This window comes from Apodemus sylvaticus, chromosome 4 (genome assembly GCF_947179515.1).
Source record: "Apodemus sylvaticus chromosome 4, mApoSyl1.1, whole genome shotgun sequence".
Taxonomy (NCBI): domain Eukaryota; kingdom Metazoa; phylum Chordata; class Mammalia; order Rodentia; family Muridae; genus Apodemus; species Apodemus sylvaticus.
Window position 1 is genome coordinate 20611765 of NC_067475.1, and position 20165 is coordinate 20631929.

The 20165-nt window shown below is 36.8% G+C and overlaps 1 protein-coding gene across 1 annotated transcript in view; it reads right to left on the reverse strand.

Annotated features, from left to right (window-relative positions):
* The window catches only part of Unc5c (unc-5 netrin receptor C), a 197347-nt gene that overhangs the window by 61799 nt on the left and 115383 nt on the right, over positions 1-20165 (reverse strand). The window contains exons 5-6 of the mRNA XM_052178827.1: positions 4353-4533; positions 290-457 (exon numbers count right to left, since the gene is read on the reverse strand). Of these exons, the coding sequence (XP_052034787.1) occupies positions 290-457; positions 4353-4533 (349 nt within the window). The remainder of the gene's footprint in view (positions 1-289; positions 458-4352; positions 4534-20165) is intronic.

Below are 20165 nucleotides of genomic sequence, written 5' to 3' on the forward strand. Positions count from 1 at the left end.
AAATCATTTGAATTAAAGGATGTACAATCTTGCCTCTAGCGGTTTACCTGGAAACATAGGATTGCATTAATACTGCTTGGCCTCTTATGGCATGCTGCATGTTTAGATGGTAAAGTTAAGAACTCTGGGAGGAATCTGACTTCTCAGCAAGGCAAATACTGAATGTAAAATGAATTTAAATAATGGTTAGCACACATGGTCTCAGTCTAGGTTAGGGGTCTGTATATACTTCTAGTACATATTTCCAGAATTGTAGAAGAACTTTGGAAGAGGAGGATCCTTTATTTACCTGGACATAATGTAGTGCACGCTATTTTCTGCACACTCTGGCCCTCACAGAAGGCCCCGCCATTGAGTGGGGCTGGGTTGGTGCAGGTCCTTGTGCGTTTCTGATATCCTCGCCCACAGCGGCTGTTACACACAGACCACTCTGTCCAGGTGGACCAGCCACCATTAACTAAAGGAGACAAACCACAAAGAGTGGGTTAGACATGTGGGAATGTCCAACATATACAAATCACACAAGGCACACAGACCAGAGTCATACCCCATGTAACCATAAAAAGAGCAAGATTTCAGTGCTAGAGGAGGCCCCGGATAGAGCAGTTCACACTTTTGCCAGAGGATAGATGAGGATGTAAATAGAGATATACACAATTATTTTCTATAAGTAACTCACTTACAAAAAATAAAAAAGGTGATGTTCTTTTTCCTTGGCTAACATTGTTTATATATATATGTATATATATGTATGTATACACACACACACACACACAAACACACACACACACATATATATATATCCCTTTACCTAGTTAAATTCCAAATTACTTTTGACAGTTTATCTCACATAATAAATGTTTACATCCTGATGGCGTGTGAGCTGAAGCATGAGAACTGAATAGAATCACACTGACTCCTTTAAAAAACAAATGCTTAATTATTTTTCTTCAGCATTTGCAAGCTCCACAGCTTTTCAAGGAATTTTATCCAGTTTCATACACCTACATGTGAAACCAATTATAGAATTAAATCTCATAGCATTTGAGTTTTAAAACAAATTGGCATTCGGGTGTACCAACTGATTGGCACATTTGAAATGGATACTAATCTTGTACAGAAAGGCTAATCATGGTATGTGATAGGTTGGCCAGTAGATATGTGACATCTTTGTATATGTGACATCTTTTGCAGAAGGTGAATCATGATGTGTGATGGAGGTGTCAGTACATATGAGACATCTTGAGTAGAAGGCTAATTGTGTTATATGATGGAAGGTATATCACTATAAAACCAGAATCCCACACTACTCACACTATTCATTTCTAGATATCCCCTCTAGAAAATAGCATGATTTCAAAAAAGCTCAATAATGAATATAATATTCATGTACTCTCTTTAATGAAACAATTTTAAACATAAATTATTTGCTGGTATTCAAAATACTATGGAACGAGTGTATGCATTTGCCTCCAAAGGTAAAGAAATAAGTTAGCAATGGAAGCAACACAGACTGCTCACATTCAAATGATTTGCTACAAATTATAGTTTCTAGGAAATTTACTCACTCATCAGTAAACAAATATGTCTATATTTACAAACACGAACAAGGTATTTTTGTAATTTTAAAATGTGTGATAATTAGGAGAACCTATGATGTTAAAAAATAGGAAAATGTTAAATTTTATATTTTCACGTATGTCATTAAAATGGCAATGCAAGTGGTTATCTTATAAAAACCCTAGATGTTTAACATTGTACATTAAATAAAATAACATTTGGTTTTTTAATGTACTATCTATCCATACAAAATACTAGTGGTATCATATTAATTTTAAAAACACTATTAGTAGATGACAGGGTCAAATTAATTTTCTTCTTTGACCTTTTCTGTGTTTCCCTAATTTCTCTTAATAGATATACATTTATAAGCCCAAAATGACAGTAATGAAAAAGGGGATATGAAACAAGTTCAGAAGAAATGATGATTAGATATGTATTTCTGTGGATTGATAAGCCCACTCCATGAGCTTTGGGCAATTCAATTTATGGAGCCATGAAACTCAGGAGCAGACAGTTGACAGGTAAAGTACCAGCTGGAGCTCCCAAATCACGTTCCTGGCTCAGCTTTCTAAAATCTCAAGTGTCACAGTGTTGTCATGTATACTGCTTACTAGCATGGGAAGTTGAGACTCTAAGCTACATCTGCAGTTACTGGTCTGTTGACATTCTGCTGTGACATGAAAAAAAATTAAGAAGTATTTATTTATTTACTTATTTACTAATTGAAGATAACCAGAAGCATCCCTTTATTTTATAGAGAAAGAAAAAAGGGCTCCAATTTTTTTTTTTAAAGCCAGATAGCTGCTGGTCTAGGTCTCATTGCTTTATCTTTGGTCTTGACTCTTCTTTTAAAATGCTTTTGTTATTTGTGTATGGGCCTTTCTAATAACAATGTTCTCATTGAATTTTCAGATATTGAAATTATGATATAAGTAGCAAGAGATTTGCATCTGTATTAAATACCTATAGAATACATCTATTTATAGTGTGTCTTCATTAGTTATTTGTGATTGGTACATACTATGATTGGGTCCCATTGTTTCTTTGCATTTTAAATGTTGTTAATCAAGTGTTACAGGCAATTTAGACTAAGATAAAAAGTACAAAGCAATTTCTTGTAATTTAAGAAATACAATTGCTTACAATTCAACATAGCCATTTATCTGGACTAGGAAATTAAACCCCAGAGTAATCAAGAGATTACAAAAAAATTAGAATGCTTCTATCCTGTAATTAAAATGGCAGTCACAGGCATCACTATGTGCAGCCTCTGGGACATCATGATGGTTTCTGTTCTTGTGACTCCTCTTCTTGCCAGTACATATCCACATAATGATAATGTTGCTGTTGGAGAGGAAACAACTTCATCTCTATATTTTTAGGTTCTTTGCAGTTTTATACGAGAATTAAACTTGTATACATTGTATAAAAACACAGAAGTGGATCCAACACATCTTTATCCATCATAGGAAGATCACAGAGAAGTAATCAGCCACAAAGGCCATGAGCACTGAATATGTCTTTATGGAAGTGGTCCCTGGAACGCTGTTAGGAAAAGGTTACTAAGGGTTAAGAGTTTATCAATTATGAACTGTACAGAACTCTCCTGTTTTCAACTTTCTGACCTCAATGGTAAGAATTTTCTTTCTCTTTTAGTATAGGGGAAGTGGTTTTCCTGGGAACGCCTCTTGTATTTAAAGCAAATGGGGAAAGTCAGGCCAATTTCTTTAGATGTGCTATTATTAAACTGCCTTCAACTTTAGAAAATGGTCAAAAAGCTATAATGGCATATTCTTTGGCACCTTATTTTATCCCAATCTTATCTCCTTTAGGAGTCTCTGAAGTAATTGCCAGAATATCCTAACTGAAAGCCCCTACTTCACAGACCATCAGAATTCAGGCACATGGTAGAATGTACAAATATGGAGAGACAGCTTCACTATTTTCTGAGTAGAGGTAAAGTCTGGGTTCTTTATTCAAGAGGAAACCTCACCTCAAGTATTTGGGGTTTAGATTGCTCTGTTACAATAAATCAATATGATGAAGGCTCAAAGGTTCGAGAATTATTCAAATGTACTGTGTAATCTTTTAGTGTATGAAACAGTGTAGCCGAACTGAGGCATGAGTCACCTTGATGAACTGCTAGGGAAAGATGGTGTACCAGCTGCCGAGAGAGGTAAGAGCTTTGAGGCCACTCAAAAATGGGATGTGTGACACTTGAAGAGAATCAAAAGATTTAGACATGAGCAGGCTGAGGGGAGTCAGAGAGTACAAAGTCCTTTCACGAGGCTTTGCCATGTTATAGGAATGACAGTCCTTTGACCACAGCTGTCTTTATTATGGCTCTGCAGTCATCTGGTAGAAGCAAGAAAGCGAGTTCTAGGGGTGGATGGGCACCACGTATATTCATGGAATCTCTTGGTTTCATGTTTCTTGTGTTGGTATATCCATGGGTCTGAGCCTAGAGTCAAAGAAATGTTATTGTTCTACCTAGAGCTTTGTTATCTCCCAAACTCACTCAGGTCTTCTTGGTACAATTAATTCCTCCTTGAAAAACGAGACCCCTGAGAAGCAGCAGATGCAGGCTGTTTCCAGAAACTTACCAAAGCTTCATCACACGTGTGAGTCTCCTGGAAGTAATTAAACCTACTGACCATGCATGAGGCTGGAAGAAATGGTGGTAGTGATCGAAAAGAGATTGGTACTTGGATAATTTAAAATTCAATAACGTTATCAATGAGAACAAATTGCTTGCATGTGCTGGACTGAGAACCTGACGGCTTTCTTACCATACACTATGACAGTGGCTGTGGTGCTTTTCCTCTTGGCAACAATGTTTTTGGCAACGCAGGTATAATTGGCTGTGTCTGAGAGTCGGGCCTGCTTGATAATCAGGTTGTGATCGATAGTAATATAAAAATTCCGATCTTCAGCAGGATCAATTATGTCTTCATTCTTTAGCCACTCCACCTAAAGACGCACAAGAAAATTTGATAAATCCCTAGTTCATGCCCCTGCATGGCTGCTTGTCCTGACCTGGGTTTTGAGGTGTACATAACATCATTTCATGCTGTGAACTGCATCCAAGCAGAGGGAAGTTACTTTCCAAGGTCATATTCGGTATCACTCACCTGCCAAATGTGCTGATTCTGTCTGTACTACATTATTCTCAAATGTCAATGAATCAGTTTGGAAATACACTGCTCAACTGTTTCCACTTTGCCCCACAGGCAGACATGGGGAATAAGCATTGCCAAGCACAGAACCCAATCAAAAATAACAGGCAAAGCATTTCAAAATGAACCCAAACCTTTTGCAGCATGATTTGTTTACTCTTGGCAACTTACCTGCTGTTTTATAGAAAAGAACATAAGACTATAAAGAAGCTGAAAAGGCATTTCAGATATCACGGCGCTCCAATAAGGCAACATTCAGATGATTTACCTGTAGCTTCTCTGCAACATATGGGTTACATTTGCCTGAAAATGCACAGACCTTAAAATGTAGCCAAACACAGATTTGGAGACGAGTATAAGCCAAAATATTTGGTGGGGGGGAACATTTCCCTACCAACCCCAACACAATCCACATAGCACATATGTCACGCTCAAATCCCTTTTTGAATACTTCTAGTATTCAAATCTTTGGCACATTGTTTGGTTTTGGAAAATCTGACCTAAGACATGACTATTCAACATTATCAAAGCACTGTTTTGCTATGCTAATACTATTAACAACAGTTTTCTGTCCTTGCTGAATTAAAGAGAAATATTCTTGTGCAAACTGTTTCTCTAGGGGGTAAACTGTTTTAGCTTGGCAAAATTTGTTTCCCTGTGAAACAGTTTTCCCATAAAGGAAAACAACATTGATATTTACCACAGTTAAACTTTCCTCTTGCATCACAGTGGATGTGGACACAGGTAACCTTTAGTAAGAGGGAGTCAATATTGTTGCCATTTTCAAAATCTTAAGGAGCGTCTTCAGCACCGTAAGAAGTCTAGGAATTAATTTCTAAATCTGTCAGTGAACCTGACACAACATTTCTAAGTTACTTCTATAATGCAAGTGACTGTCAGTTATACTTTTCTAATCCATAGAAGAAAAGCTAGTAATAAGGGGGAAAAACAACAACAACAAAAAAAAAACCCACCCATACTCCTGAAAACCAGAAGTAGATGAGGGTACAAATGCAAACCATTACTTACAATTATGTAAATTTGGAAGCAGTTAAATGTATTTGATATTTGCACTAATGGCAGAGAGAAATGGAAGGGAATCCCTTTAACACTGGATTTTTAAATATGAATTTTGTTGTCAGATGCAGACTGAATAAGATGCTTGTGACTAGCTGCTGTATGTGTGTGTATGCAAGGTCCCAAAGCTGTGTACTATCAGACAGCTACTTGACAATACTGATCTGACAGTTGACTTTATTATTTCTTGGTCTAGTCTTGGCCTTGGTTATCTGTCTGTGATGGCTTAAATAAAAACAACCCCATAAGCTTATAGGGAGTGCCATTATAGGAGGCCTTGTGGCAGTAGGGGTGGTCTTGTTGGAGTAAGTATGTTGCTGGTGGTGTGCTGTGTGTCTCTCCTGCTTTCCAAGGATCCAGATGGTGAACTGTTAGCAACTTCTCTAACTGTTTCTGCTTGAATGCCACCATGCTTCCTACCATGACGATAATGGACTGAACTTTTCCTTTGAACTTTGAGCCCCGATGAAATGTTTCTCTTGAAAGAGTTGCCATGGTTATGGTGTCTCTTCATAGCAATAGAAACCCACACTAAGACACTGTCCCATCTTAAAGCTTTCTTGATCACTATCACTGGGGTTACTGATTTCATACTCAGAACAAGACTTGTCTCGAGAGTCCATTTCGCCATCTGTCTTTGAATGACAACCCTCAGACATATGATTCTCTTTCACTTGGATGTGTCTATGAGTTTACATTATCCCCTACTGTTTCCTTGTCTGTCACCATTCTGTGTAGACTAATAAATTAGTTCTGGGATACAGTTCTCTGAGGCTCCTCCTTGGGATCCTATGCAGTCTTTCTCCTGAGATTATATTTGAATTTTCACTTTCCTTGTCTGTCTATTCCGTTTAGCTCAAATTTTTCCTGATCATTTTTTTCTTGGAGTGTTTCTGTAATATTTATGTCCAACCCTTAAGTTCATGACTTACATTGTTTTTTCATGTAGATTGATGCTCTGTTTAACAGAGATACTATTCTAATTACAATAAGTAAAGAGATCTCAAGGATTATTACAAATCTCTAGTATCTTTGAAGAGTTTATTGTGTGGAAGAAAGAATTCCATTTACACAGTTGACAAAAAAAATTGAGAGCCTAGCCTGATCTTTTTGTGCCTGGTGATTTTATTTTCATACACATGGACAGATTTTCTTTCAGTGTATCCAATGTGGTGGAACATCTAGGACCCAGGAAGCCCCATGTTGAAGTGGATGCTATAGTTCCTTGAGGAAGTACACTCATTTTCTCCCCTAAAACCTGTGATGATCACAGTATTTCTACACTGAACCATACCCTGTCTTGACCTATATAACTGCCTTGTAAGAAATGGTGGGTTACAGTACTAGAAAATGTCACAGAAAAGTAGAGGGGAGCTTTGGCAAAGTTTCACACTATCCTGAATTCCTGTGTTCCTGCTGTGTTGTAGTCCCTGCTCCAAGATCAGACCCCTGGGTATAAACAGGTTTCCTCTGCTTTAGAACCAGGCATCAGCCTGGTGGTTCCTCAGAAAACTGGGCATGTCACTTCTGGAGGATCCTGCTATACCACTCCTGGGCATATACAAAAAAGGATTCCCCAGCATGTAATAAGGATACATGCTCCACTATGTTCATAGCAGCCCTATTTATAATAGCCAGAAGCTGTAAAGAACCCAGATGTCCCTCAACAGAGGAATGGATACAAAAAATGTAGTGTATATATACACAATGGAGTACTATTCAGCCATTAGAAACAATGAATTCATGAAATTCTTAGACAAATGGATGGAGCTGGAGAACATCATACTAAGTGAGGTAACCCACTCTCAAAAGATCAATTATGGTATGCACTCACTGATAAATGGATATTAGCTTAGAAGCTTGGAACACCCAAGACATAATCCACATATCAAATGATGTCTTAGAAGAACAGAGGAGTCGCCCCTCGTTCTGGAAAGGCTCAGTGCAGCAGTGTAGGGCAATACCAGAACAGGGAAGTGGGAAGGGGTGGATGGTGGAGCAGGGGGAAGGAAGAGGGCTTATGGGACTTTCGGGGAGTGGGGAGCCAGGAAAGGGGAAATCATTTGAAATGTAAATAAAAATATATCAAATTAAAAAAAAAACTCCCAAGATTAACTGTAAGGGACAACCTCCAACAAAACAAACAAGTAAACATTATAATCACAGAACTCAGGACAATCTATTTACTGTATTTAAAATATAATATAAAAGTATAAAGTAACTCTTTATACTTTATATAAAAGTATATAGTATAAAGTAACTCTTTATACTTTATATATAGTATAAAAGGGGGAATCATTTGAAATGTAAATAAAAAATATATCAAATAATAATAATAATAAAAAAACCAGACAGTGAAACCCTTCCAGAATGACATCATATTACAATGTCTACCTTTTCTATTCCCCATTTAAGCTTTACATCTTTTGAGATCAGTGCTTCTCCTGAGATTTTCCTAAGTGGTTTTCTGGTGTTTGGTTTTCTAAGTGGAACAAACCCTTGAGTCTAGGTTTAGGTAAGCACTTTTATTTTACACTTTTTCCAGATCATTCTCTTCCAACACTCTTCCTTTTACTGTTATCTGATACCTACATTATTTTTGTAGTAATCTAGAGGCATCTGGGCTATCGTCACTACAAGGTCTAATCATCTATATTAATAACCACAAAGATGAGATGCCTTAGTTCTTGGCCCTGTGGCACTTGACCTACCTACAACGATCTTATCCTCTTGGATCACACATGCTTTGTAGAAGCTTTCAGCTTTGGGTTCACGGCAGGATAACTTGGAGAATGTTTCTAATATATCAGTCCCAAATTTGACCCCGAAAGTAAATCTTCCCAAGAAAAATAAGGATTCTCAGTCTAAAGAGGTCTACCTTCAGTGTTTTAAAATATCTCCCAGGGACTATAAGTTATTGTTAGGGTATTGACTTTCAAAATGAGATCTCTAGATAGAACTAACATAACCCCAGGGGCAAGATGAAATGCACAATTTCATCTTCTACCCACTGATTCAAGCAGGCATCTAAACAGGAGCTCCAGGCACCACTGTGTATGATGGCATTTTAGAGGGATTAGGATAACTTTTGTCATTACCACTGCATGTCACCTGCAATGTCCAATACGCTGGACTTTCCATTTTTTTCTGTCATCCATACCTCTTTTTTTCTAGAACCCTTCACCAGACCTCCCTGTCTGTCTTACCTTCCAATTTTAAAATGTAACGCCAGGGTCTACTTTGATGCATAAATCTTGCACCATGCTCCATCTTTAGTCCTCACTTTTAGGTACCTACTTGCCATATACAGATCCATGCCTTGAAAAAACTCCCATTTTCAGAGCTGTTCTGAATGGGCTCATGACAAATTCATGGAAGCAGAATGTAGACTTTTAGTTTTTCCAAGTCACACTGCAATTTCCTCTGCTGTCTTTGACAGATGCTTCTTGCTTTGCCCTTCATTCTTAAACATTGCTTCCTTGATTGTCCTTAGATTCTCCAACATCACCCAGACAGTTGGCAAGCAGGAGAGATCCTCTAAGTTCCCAGTCTACCTTTCGACTCCTATGGTTCACCATCTGAGGGAGCTCTCTGAGATCCCATAAGGGAATGTTGGTTGGTGCTGTCTATCCTTTTCTTACTCTCTTATTCATGGTCAAATCCCAGAATTCCTCCTTCTCTTAAACCATTCAAATATTCCTCTCTTTCAAATAATTTCTATAAACAGACAAACAAACACACTGTATTTTTCACAACAACAAACAAAACCCTTCTGTACTTACCCTATCTGTTCAGTTCACCTTCCTCTATCTGTCTTCTGAAAAGTCCTAAGAGACTGCCTTGAGCTTCCTTTCACTCTGTGCCTTCTTCATTTCTACTGAGCCCAGTCCTCCCCATGTCTGCTTTCACTGAGAGTGTCCTCAGTTGTGAGCAACTACGACACGATTAGGAAAGAGCTTAGGGCCCATCATATTTGCTCAGATTCATTTTATGTTGGGCTCAGTGCATGTGATATATATGACTCCCCAATTTTTTTTCCAATCCAGCCTCCACCCTGGTGTCTGAGCTCATACCTGCTGCCTTGTAATACACTCAAGTACCCCATTAGTATCCTTGTAAAGATACATTTCCAACCTAACCTTCCTGTTCTCTTAATTAGCCCAGCCAAAGCCATGTTCAACATGAAGCTAGTTAAAGATACTCTCTTGGTTACTGTTGCATTCCTTCTTTCTCTGACCATTTACTGTTGAGCAGTACAACAAGATTCTGACTCCTTCTCACTTCTGACTACCCACTCCCTTCCAAGCCCAAGATACCATTTCTCTCCAGGATTGCAAACAGAACCTTGGGTCATCCCTCTACATGTCCTCTGGCACCTCAGTGTTTGGGGAAACACTCAAAATCCCACAGCATGCTACACAATATTACAAGACCTCCAATGTCTCCTTAGTTAACGCAATATCAACCCTGAGTCCTTACAATGAACTACTATGGAGCTTCATGCTTCCAGAAGACCTCACTCTTTCAGAGCTTCATTTCCACTCTTCCCATGATATTATCTCTCAGTATGCAGGTCCTATTGGAAAGGCCAACATGTGAGCAAGTGCTCTCTAGGCCGGGAGATACTGAATCTGCTAATGCCTCTACATCTGCATGAATCAACCTTACCTAAGCTGTGGTCCTGCTGTAGTGTCCCCTGCTGCTGTTTACATCCTTTTAGTATATCTGTTCCTTGCCCCCCTTTGCACCTTCGGCCCCCCATTTATTCCTATACCCCAACCTATCAATTTCATTCTTTGATTTTCACTCATTTACTAAATTTTTTTACTAATTTTTGTCCTCTAGAATGAAAGATGGATGGATTTTTTATCTACTTTTTGGTTCTTATGTAGCCCAAGCTGGTCTTGAATATATAATCCTCTTGCATGAATATTTTAAGTCTATAATTCCAGGAATGGGTCATCATGCTAAGGTTTTCTCCCTCCCATACCCACTTTATCACTGATGTCTCTTATGTTCTGGAACTGGCCTATAGTTAATGTTCAGCCAGGATGCCTTTACATATGAATGAAAACAGAAAATATAGTGCAGAGAAATGTTATGCACATTTTTAGGTTCCTATAAGAAGGCTTCTGTTTGAATGCCAGAATTAAAATTAAATATTTCTAGTGAGGGCCAGTCCCTAGACATGGTTTTTAACTAAGTAGATTTAGCTATAGATATGGTTTTGCTAGGGAATCAAGAATTGAACTCCACAGTGCCTGTAAGGATATTTACCTCACGTCTATGTGGCTTTAGGAGAAAAGCATGAAATAGACTCTAGGAGACTCCTTGTTTCCTCTTGCCATCTGAATCTAACTCTATCTGTCCTATAGTCAGTGAGTCTTTTATCAAAGATGACACGTCTATACATTATATATTAAACCTGTATTACCTTCTTGAGAATTAAAAATACCATCACAACCATCACCAACAACAAAATTTGTGGTTGAGTATCTACAAACTTATCTAGAGATTATAGAATCTGTTTATAAAATAGCTTCCTAAAGAGTTGGGTTAGTAGCTTAATGGTAGAGTGCTTCTCTAGTCTAGCATTAGTGAGAACCAGGGTTCTATCTCTACCCAGATAAAATTAAAAACAGCACCACCAACAATGAGCAAACAAACAGAAAAGAAAGCTGGGTTATGTGTCTGAGTTTGTTGAATGTGTGATTAGCATGCTTTAAGCCCTTGCTTTGATCTCCAGACTATATGAACTGAGTGTGGTGGTATATAACTATAAGAAAAGCCCTCAAGTAATGGAGAAGATACTCAATTTCATCCTAGGTTATATGGTAAGTTCTAGGTTCCTCTGGGATACACAAAACCCTGTCTCAGAAAGGTAAATAATCTTAACCTGTGGTTTCAACTCAGGCACAGACCCCAAGTATAGACTATGTGTAGGCATTGTGTTACATAAGAATAGACAGGCAATATCCTGCTAATAGAGCGCTCTACAGAAGGAGTTGGGGCATTGCATAATTGCAATAGGACATACGTTAAGATAATTGGAACCAAGACTGAAACATATGGAGGAGGTACCTTGTTGGGTTGGATATCTGCACTTGCTTTTGGTGATGGAATTCTGATTACTGAGAGTCAAAGGACATTAGAGTAATGGGCACACTTAAGGAAGAGAACATGCTTGGGTACAGGCTAGAAAGAAGAATACAAAAAGGATTCCGCAGGTTCTGACTTGGGAATCTGTGTGTAGAACAGGGTTCCAGAAGGCAGAAACTATCTGAAGCCAAAACACTGAGTTGTGGTTGGCACAATCTCACGAGGGATCCATGCAGGACAGCACCAGACTGTCAAATGTTTAGTTGCTCAAAATTCCCTTGCTTTTTTTCTGTAAATGGTAAGTTCTGGAATACTAAATCCTGATGGCTTTTCTTTGGGTCAGCTTTATCTTAACATTAAAAATGGAACATATTGATTTAAAAGGATATTTACAGTGCAAGTGGGATGAAATATTATTTAGTTATTATTTTTGGCTTAAAGAAAATGCTGGAGCAATCATAAAAACTTACATGTAAAAAAGGGAAAATATATGAGAGTAATTCTATTTATCATGTAAAAAGACTATCTGAGTCACCAAGAGGAATCAATATGCAAGAGCTATAATATCTAATTTTAAAAAATGTTTCATGTGTTAGCTCTTGGATAAGCAGTGCCAAAGGAAATGATTCCCCCATTTTGAAGTAATTCCTTGGATGTATTAAATGTAAAATTATAAAAAAGAATACACATCATCTCTTCTTGTATTACATTTATATCATATTGAAGAGTAATTAATTTAATTGTTCTAATAAAATTTATTCTCAATGCACGCTTGGTTTGTCAAGTGTCAGTACCTACTTTGGCCTCTAATTATCTTCATATTTTGTTATTGAAACATTTTTTCTTTTATCCTCCATTTTTACCACTTGGCAAACTGATTTATACAACGTGGAACTCTTTCTGGGTTAGTAGTTATCTTTAACTGTGTATAAAACACTCAAGAAGGCAGAAAAAAATAGGTTGAAATTTAGAAAGCAATAAAAGGTTTCTGCCATATACCATGACTTTATATGGCTGCTATGATGCCCAGCACCCTACAGTTTCTATTCAATCTAACATTGATTCAGTATCTGTAGCCTTTGCTGTCTTCTGGGGACATATTTTGTCTTACTTTCTTAAGTGTTTAAAAATTATGGAGTTTTATTAATGGTGAAAAGAATCGCTAGGGAGTAATACTAGAATGCTTTGAATATTCTGTTGTTAATGTTTGATTTGAGGCATTCCACTATGCATATCTGAGAGTCTTCTCGAAAGTGGCAGTTTTTAAACTTGCAAAGAAAAAGGCTAAATAGACTGCTGAGTTCAAAGCTGAACTTAGTCATTTTGTGTTATTTGTGCCTACTTTGGGTTGGCTTCTCATCTATACAACTTGCTGTGCTTATTTATAATTCTAGACCTCATTTCATAAGGATTTGGAGATTGAATGGCCTATCTCTAACACACAATGAGTAGTTTAAAATTATTAATATTTAACAGAGATGTTACTAAAGGATGTGAGAGTGAGACAAAATGAGAACTCAGGAAATGAAAGAAATCATGTTAGTCTAAATAGCTTGAAATATGTTAAAGTCTGAGTTCTTTTATCCTTCAACTGAGATTTATCCTCCATTCACTTTTAAATGATAATTGAGCACTATGTGAGGAAGCATTGGATAGACCAATAGCCATTTTGAAGATACTGAAATATAATATTTAAATAACTTGTATAAGTGTATCATCATTGCATAACTTTCTAAAAGCATATGTAGAATGTATTTTTAATCTAAGACATTTTAACTATATTAAACTGATATTCATTTCTATTTTGGTAGTAAATGTAAGTAAATACACATTCATATATATTATTACACACATACATGAAATATATATAATATTATATAATATATTATCACACATATATATGATATATAATATTATGTATATACATATATATTCCTCAATACTTATTCTTTGTAACATCACCCTCCTAACCCCATCTTCAATATATGGCATGCATTTCATGATCTCTATTACTTTAACTAGGCCTTCAGGGATAAGATTTCCTTCTAGTCACTTCAAAATGAAAGATATCTAAAAGTATTTTCAATGGGTACACCTTTTCTATGAACTCAAGCAGCATCGTGTTATGATATGTCCTATAGACACCATGTCTTTATACACACACAGGAGCTGAAATTCATAATGTTAAATCTAGGCATCCTGTGGTTTGTGATGTTCTTGCTGTGCAGTAAGTATTCTGAGTGAGAACATGATATAGGTCTGTGAAGAAAAATATCTCACTTTGTGAATCCCATTTCAACATTCAATCAAAGAACAGCAAAGAGAATTACTCTCATACAATTCTAGCTGAAAGCATTAGCCAATAGGCAAGAATGAACATTTATCCAGAAGACATAACCTGAAGGTTTATGTACCACTCCAAAAGCCATCTGCAACTCCAGGTTGCTAAGCATTTACCTTCAGAAACTGCAGCCACTGGTGATTCATATTATTTTACTGCTTAGACTTCTGAGCCTCTGGATCATCAACAAAGTACTCAATATTTTTGTAGCTCCCCGCTTACTCTGAACACATGATATGTGTCCTTCTTTTTCAACAGTTATATTTCAGCCTTTTTATCTCTTAAAAGTTGCAGTCCTGTAGCTTTCCATCTATTCACTTGTTCATCCACTGTTCAGGTAGCAACTCTATGGAGTAAAGGCCATCATACTGCTCAAATTTTACAATCTGAGGCAATCAGTGGTCCCGCCTAATTTTCAAAGGCAAAGACATCTTCTAATACTAACTTTGCTATGGCAAGTAGCTACTCTGGGTGTACTTCAGAACCCTATAGCTGATGTTTACATGCTCTCTTGCAAGCTTGTCAATGCCCCCATTATATCTTCTCTCTTTTTACATCAGTCATTTTTAACTCTGTGCCCTGTATTGTCCAGGAATCATTGACTCCATCTTTCATGCCTAGATCCCATTGAGAAAGCTCTGATTTTATTAGTTGCAGGAGGGATCCTCCACTTAGATTTTCAAAGCTCCACAGAGAAGGCCACTGCAACTTTGCCTGAGACCTGAAGGCTCTTGTCCATTGGATGGGCATTTTCTTCACTTATGACTGATAATTCTCAAACCATCAACATTAGTCTCAATTTTTGTTAAGTTCTGTCCATCTTTCCAATTACATTCTAGATAATTTCATCTAGATGTTCAACAGATATGAAAAACATAACAAGTTCAGGATCAATCATAATCTTTTTTCTAATTGATCTCTCTTTCAACTTAATATCTTACTGTTTATCTTAAAATAATGGAGTCTGGGAGTAGACTTTCAAGTTGAGTTTAATTAATTCCCCTTCTACATCCTAAGATTTTTCTTACTTAACAATGTGTGTGCAGATAGGAACTATATACAGTGTCATAAAGTGTCCTTACTTTTATAAGACTGGTGAGAAAATTGAATCCTTTAAAAATAGATTTTTCCAAGAGATAATTTTTTTTGTAGATATTTGGTTTGCTTTTGTAAATCAATAAGGCCATACACAATTTGTACCAGAGTTTAATGAACCAAATTTCAAAACTGTACAGCCTATGAAGCTAGTTTGTTACTAGGGGAACAAAGAATGTCAAACAGTATTGATTGTAGTCTTTGCTTGTGCAGGGTGGAGGACTACCTAGAAAGGGATTGCAGGAGGATTTAATTAGATAAGGTGAGTGGAAATAGAATCAGGACTAGTCAATAGTCTCAATGGGTTTTTCCTTGGTGCTAAACTTAGCTTAGAGGCTACTGTCAAAACTGGGTGTTTTAACAATGACCTGGAGCCCTCAATGCCTCTGTTAAAAATTATATATCTTTAAATTTCTACTATCAGTCAGAAAAGTAAACACGGGAAGAATACATTTGCTTTACCATTACCATGAATACTAGCTTCTAAATACTCATGTTTGAGGACAGTAATATGGCTCAGTAGGTAAGGGTGCTTCCTTTTGCATGAGTTTGATCCTTAGGATATACATGTTGGAAAAAGAAGATTGGGATTGAAAATTGTTCTTAAATGTTTACCTACAGGCTGTATCATGCCCATGCTCCAAACAAGATAAATAAATGCGACTTAAAAATCCTCACTTAGCAACTTCTCCTGGTGAAGGTTATGTTCATTGCTTATAGCCAAAATTTCTTGCAGTATTTGCCCAGAAAAGACATTACATTTCCAGCCTGTGTGTACAACAGTAGGGTCCCAGACCCTGCTGTAGGATGATCATATGCTTAGTAATTCACCTGATACTCTCATCACACAGTTTGCGTGATTGCCCATGGTGAATTTTCCAAATGCTAATATGATTTTAATAATGAAGATTAGTGATTCCCATCCTGATGATGAGATCCCAGATTGAAGCATCCCTATTGAGTGTTCCTAGAAAAGGTGTAACAGGGCCACCTTTTCTTGTGCAGTTTGATTTAAAAAACAATCTTTATGGTTCTTAGATGCATAGCTTTATAGTTTCAGAGTGACTAATATTTTATAAAAGTCAGAACTACTGGCTGAATTGTCAGGGGAAGCAAGTCTTTGCAGTAAACCACTGCTCAATAGCTCAGCCTTGCATAAGTTCTATTGTGAGACCACTGCAACATTTTGCAAACATCACACTTTAAGCATTGCCTATTTCTTTCTTTCTAAATACTTTATATTTATTTTTTATCTATGACATGCACAGACACAGAAAAACCAATGGTTCCCCAAAATGTAGCCATTTAGGCTTCCTAGTTACATATGGCATAAATTACAATCCTCAAATTGAATCCTTATTTTGAAAACTCATTTGCTCACCTTCATTTGCCTCTCATTTTTCCTCACCAATTATCACAATAGTTATGCTACCTAAAACTGACCCCAAAATTCTAGCTGATAGTGTTCTTATGGATAAGAAGTTACAAGTGAAGTGTTGTTTAACTACGGTAGTCACCAAATCATTATTTCCAGTAGTGTTTCAAGATTTTATGTTCAAACTTGGGCTAAGAATATAATTGTTATTCCTGCTATACAACTGAAGATTCAAAATTAAATATTTGCGGATGCAGCAAAATGTTTTAAAGCCAATCATCACAGCCTCCTCCTTAGTTCTCCCTTCCCAATCCTTTGAACAAAAGGGATATACACCAGCATGATTCACACATGGGGAATGCTGGGTGCCAATGTTAGCAACCATAACTGGTTTTCAGAACCATCACATGTCTTTTCTGAGGTGTTGCTTTTAATAAAAAGCATCAATCTAAGGGGAAATTCCAAATAGACACTGTAGTTTTATTTTCTAATCAATTGTTTCTCAAAAAACCCAACTGGAGTACTGTAAGTGAAACTCAATAATCTGAAACTCAGAATTAAATCCACTGAGAGCCTTAGATGATAAATATAGATATTAGAATATGTATATTTTTATAGAAATATTGAATATATAAGCCACATTTACTGGTAAATGTAAACTTTGAATTTTACACAAATGTACAAGCTTTATGTTAGGATATTCTGATATTCTGAGACCATGTCAAAGATGACAATGGGTGGATTTTATAAGTCTTTTCTTTATTCTTGCAGTGTCAAGTTAAGGATAGAGACATTGTTTATAATATTATTAAATTGAATAATGTGGATACAACTTCATCTCTCCCTACAGTGCTACCAAATATGGACCATAAATGCAGCAAAGTTACAATGGAAATAACATTAATTTTCTACTAACCAGAAGACTTTATGGATTAGATGCATAGACTTATGTAAATAGAAATTATTGCAAACTGGAATGATGTGGTAGCTTGTGTATATTCACAATTCTTTGATCCTACAGGATGAATTTTGTGATTTCTTTCAGCACAATCATTTATATCAAAGAAGCCAAATTATTCTCAAGAGTTTGAAATACTGCTATAGAAGAACTTATTTATCTCTGTAGATTAGAGGTAAATAAATATACAATATAACTACATTATTACCAACGGGGATATAGAATTTTGTCATTGAAATGAAGGAAGAAAGGACAACTTAAAATCTTTGCAGAGACACTTCTCACATCATGGAAGGTAATCAGGTCTGCAATGCCTTTTGGCACCCTTTAACATAAAAACTTGTTGACCCAGGGATTGATTATGTCTAGTCATACATGTCAATATACGAATTCAGGCACCTTATACTTTTCTGCTCTCTTCCCCTGTGAAAGACAGATGTGTTGTGTCTAATTATTCACTGATTGGTATCGGGAGAAACATTAACATAATTGGCACATTTGTCCTAATTAACCAAAGAAACTGCCACATGCCATCCAAGATGAAAAAGTGACTCCAGCAACCATTATGTAGAAAAATTCACATCTATCAGGAAGGTTACAGTGTTAATAGCAAATTGGGGCCCACTGCGCCAGAATACTGCCATGGAAAGCTACATGACAGAACCCTGAAGTGTATGCACACCTAGAGAGTTGGGATTTGGTAGAGAATTGTGTATAGGTACATTAATCAAACAAATGGGAAAAGCAATTATTGGGCAATTATCAAATGCACACTCAGCCAAGTTAAGGTTCTCATAGGTGCATTAGCTTGTCCTTGGGAGTCTGCCAGGTTTCATAGGCTGGTTTACAAGTGACAAGTCTGAGGTATTGTTGTTATTGTTATTATTATTATTATTATTATTATTATTATTATTAATTTGCTCATTGTTATCTTCTTAAATATGCAAGAACATAGGAAATCTGGATAGGCTTTACAATCTTTAGTACATTTTATATGGTACCTGTTAATCTGCATTTAAGGTTGGGACATGCTGTCAGGTTTTCGAGATATTTCTCAGAAACCTTGGGGGAGCTGTATGTGTACTCTGTAAAATAAAGATGCTGATGAGGTGGTTGTGTGCAGCCGGAGTGCCTATGATTCTACCTGAGAAGCTCTCAGGTTGTGTCCACATGGATCAACTATACACTGCATCCCATGGAACAAGGCATTCTCTGTTGCAACACCAGAATTGTTTGGTTCCACCTGCTCGTAAGTTTGAAGTTCCAGGAAGTTTTTCCTTTTTCGCTCACTCCATTGGCAATAGATATCTTACAGTTCCTTTTGAATATCTCAAATAACCAAGAAAGCATCCCAAGAATGGAAGCACACAGTGGCTTTGCAGCTATTTTCTTCTTAGATCTCCAACAAGCAAACAAACATTCATCTACTACTTCTTTTTTGATAGTATTATTTAATATTCTTTATAGCTTTCAGTCGGGCCATGAAACTAATGGTATTTTATATTCTAAAAAGTGTTAGTCTTCAAGCAAATTGAAATTCTATCTTTAGGCAATTGTAAAAATAAAATGGGCAAAGAATTAAAAAAAAATCAAATGGAAACTACTGTGACATTTTGCTCAGTTGTTGTAACTTCTGCAGAATGAAGGGATTTGCCAAGAAAGGGAATTTGTTTTCCTCCCTTAATTGCACATATGTCTGGCTCATTGCTTTTGAGAGCAGAATGTACACAGACCATATTGTGGAGGCGAACTTGTCTTCAATTCTGTAAACTTCTAAAACTGAAGTTAGACCAGGAAGAAATAAAAGCAAATGGACAAAGAACATAATGAAATAAAGTCTAATTGAGAAATAAAATGGTAAAAAACAGGGAAACTCCCAAAGTTGACTTACTATATATGACATCACCACACATGGGAACAAATCAACCTTGAATTGTGTTTTGTGTTTAAAAGCTAAATTTTCTTCAATAAAAGGGCTATAAACTGACAAACTCATGGAGGAATTACTAGTCTGCTACTACTTTTTACTAAGAACTTGACTTCCAGATAAGCAATATTCAGCCTTCTCTTTATCAGTGTAAAGTAGTGAAGACTGTACTAAGTCTAACCATCATCAGGAAACGCATGCCTATTCTCTCGAGAAGTCGTTTCCCATCCACACTGACTGAGGCAAGTACAAACTCCAGGCATGAGGACAGTCTTTAGAATTCTAAAGCAAGAAAGTGATCAAAAATAAAAGGTACCTTTCATTTTTAGAAGAGGGGTCTTGAACATAAAAGGCCCCTCTGCCTTGTGATTATGAGTCTCCTTAGGGCTTTGCTCAAGCACAAATGAGATGAGAAGCAGAAACAGATTCTATTGCTCACTGGGTCTAGGTCATCTATCTACAGGGTGCTCCTGCTGGTAGGATGTGACATGGACATAGAACGTGGACATTTTGCTGAATGTGGACATGGAAGATTTCACTTTCTCATGACACAA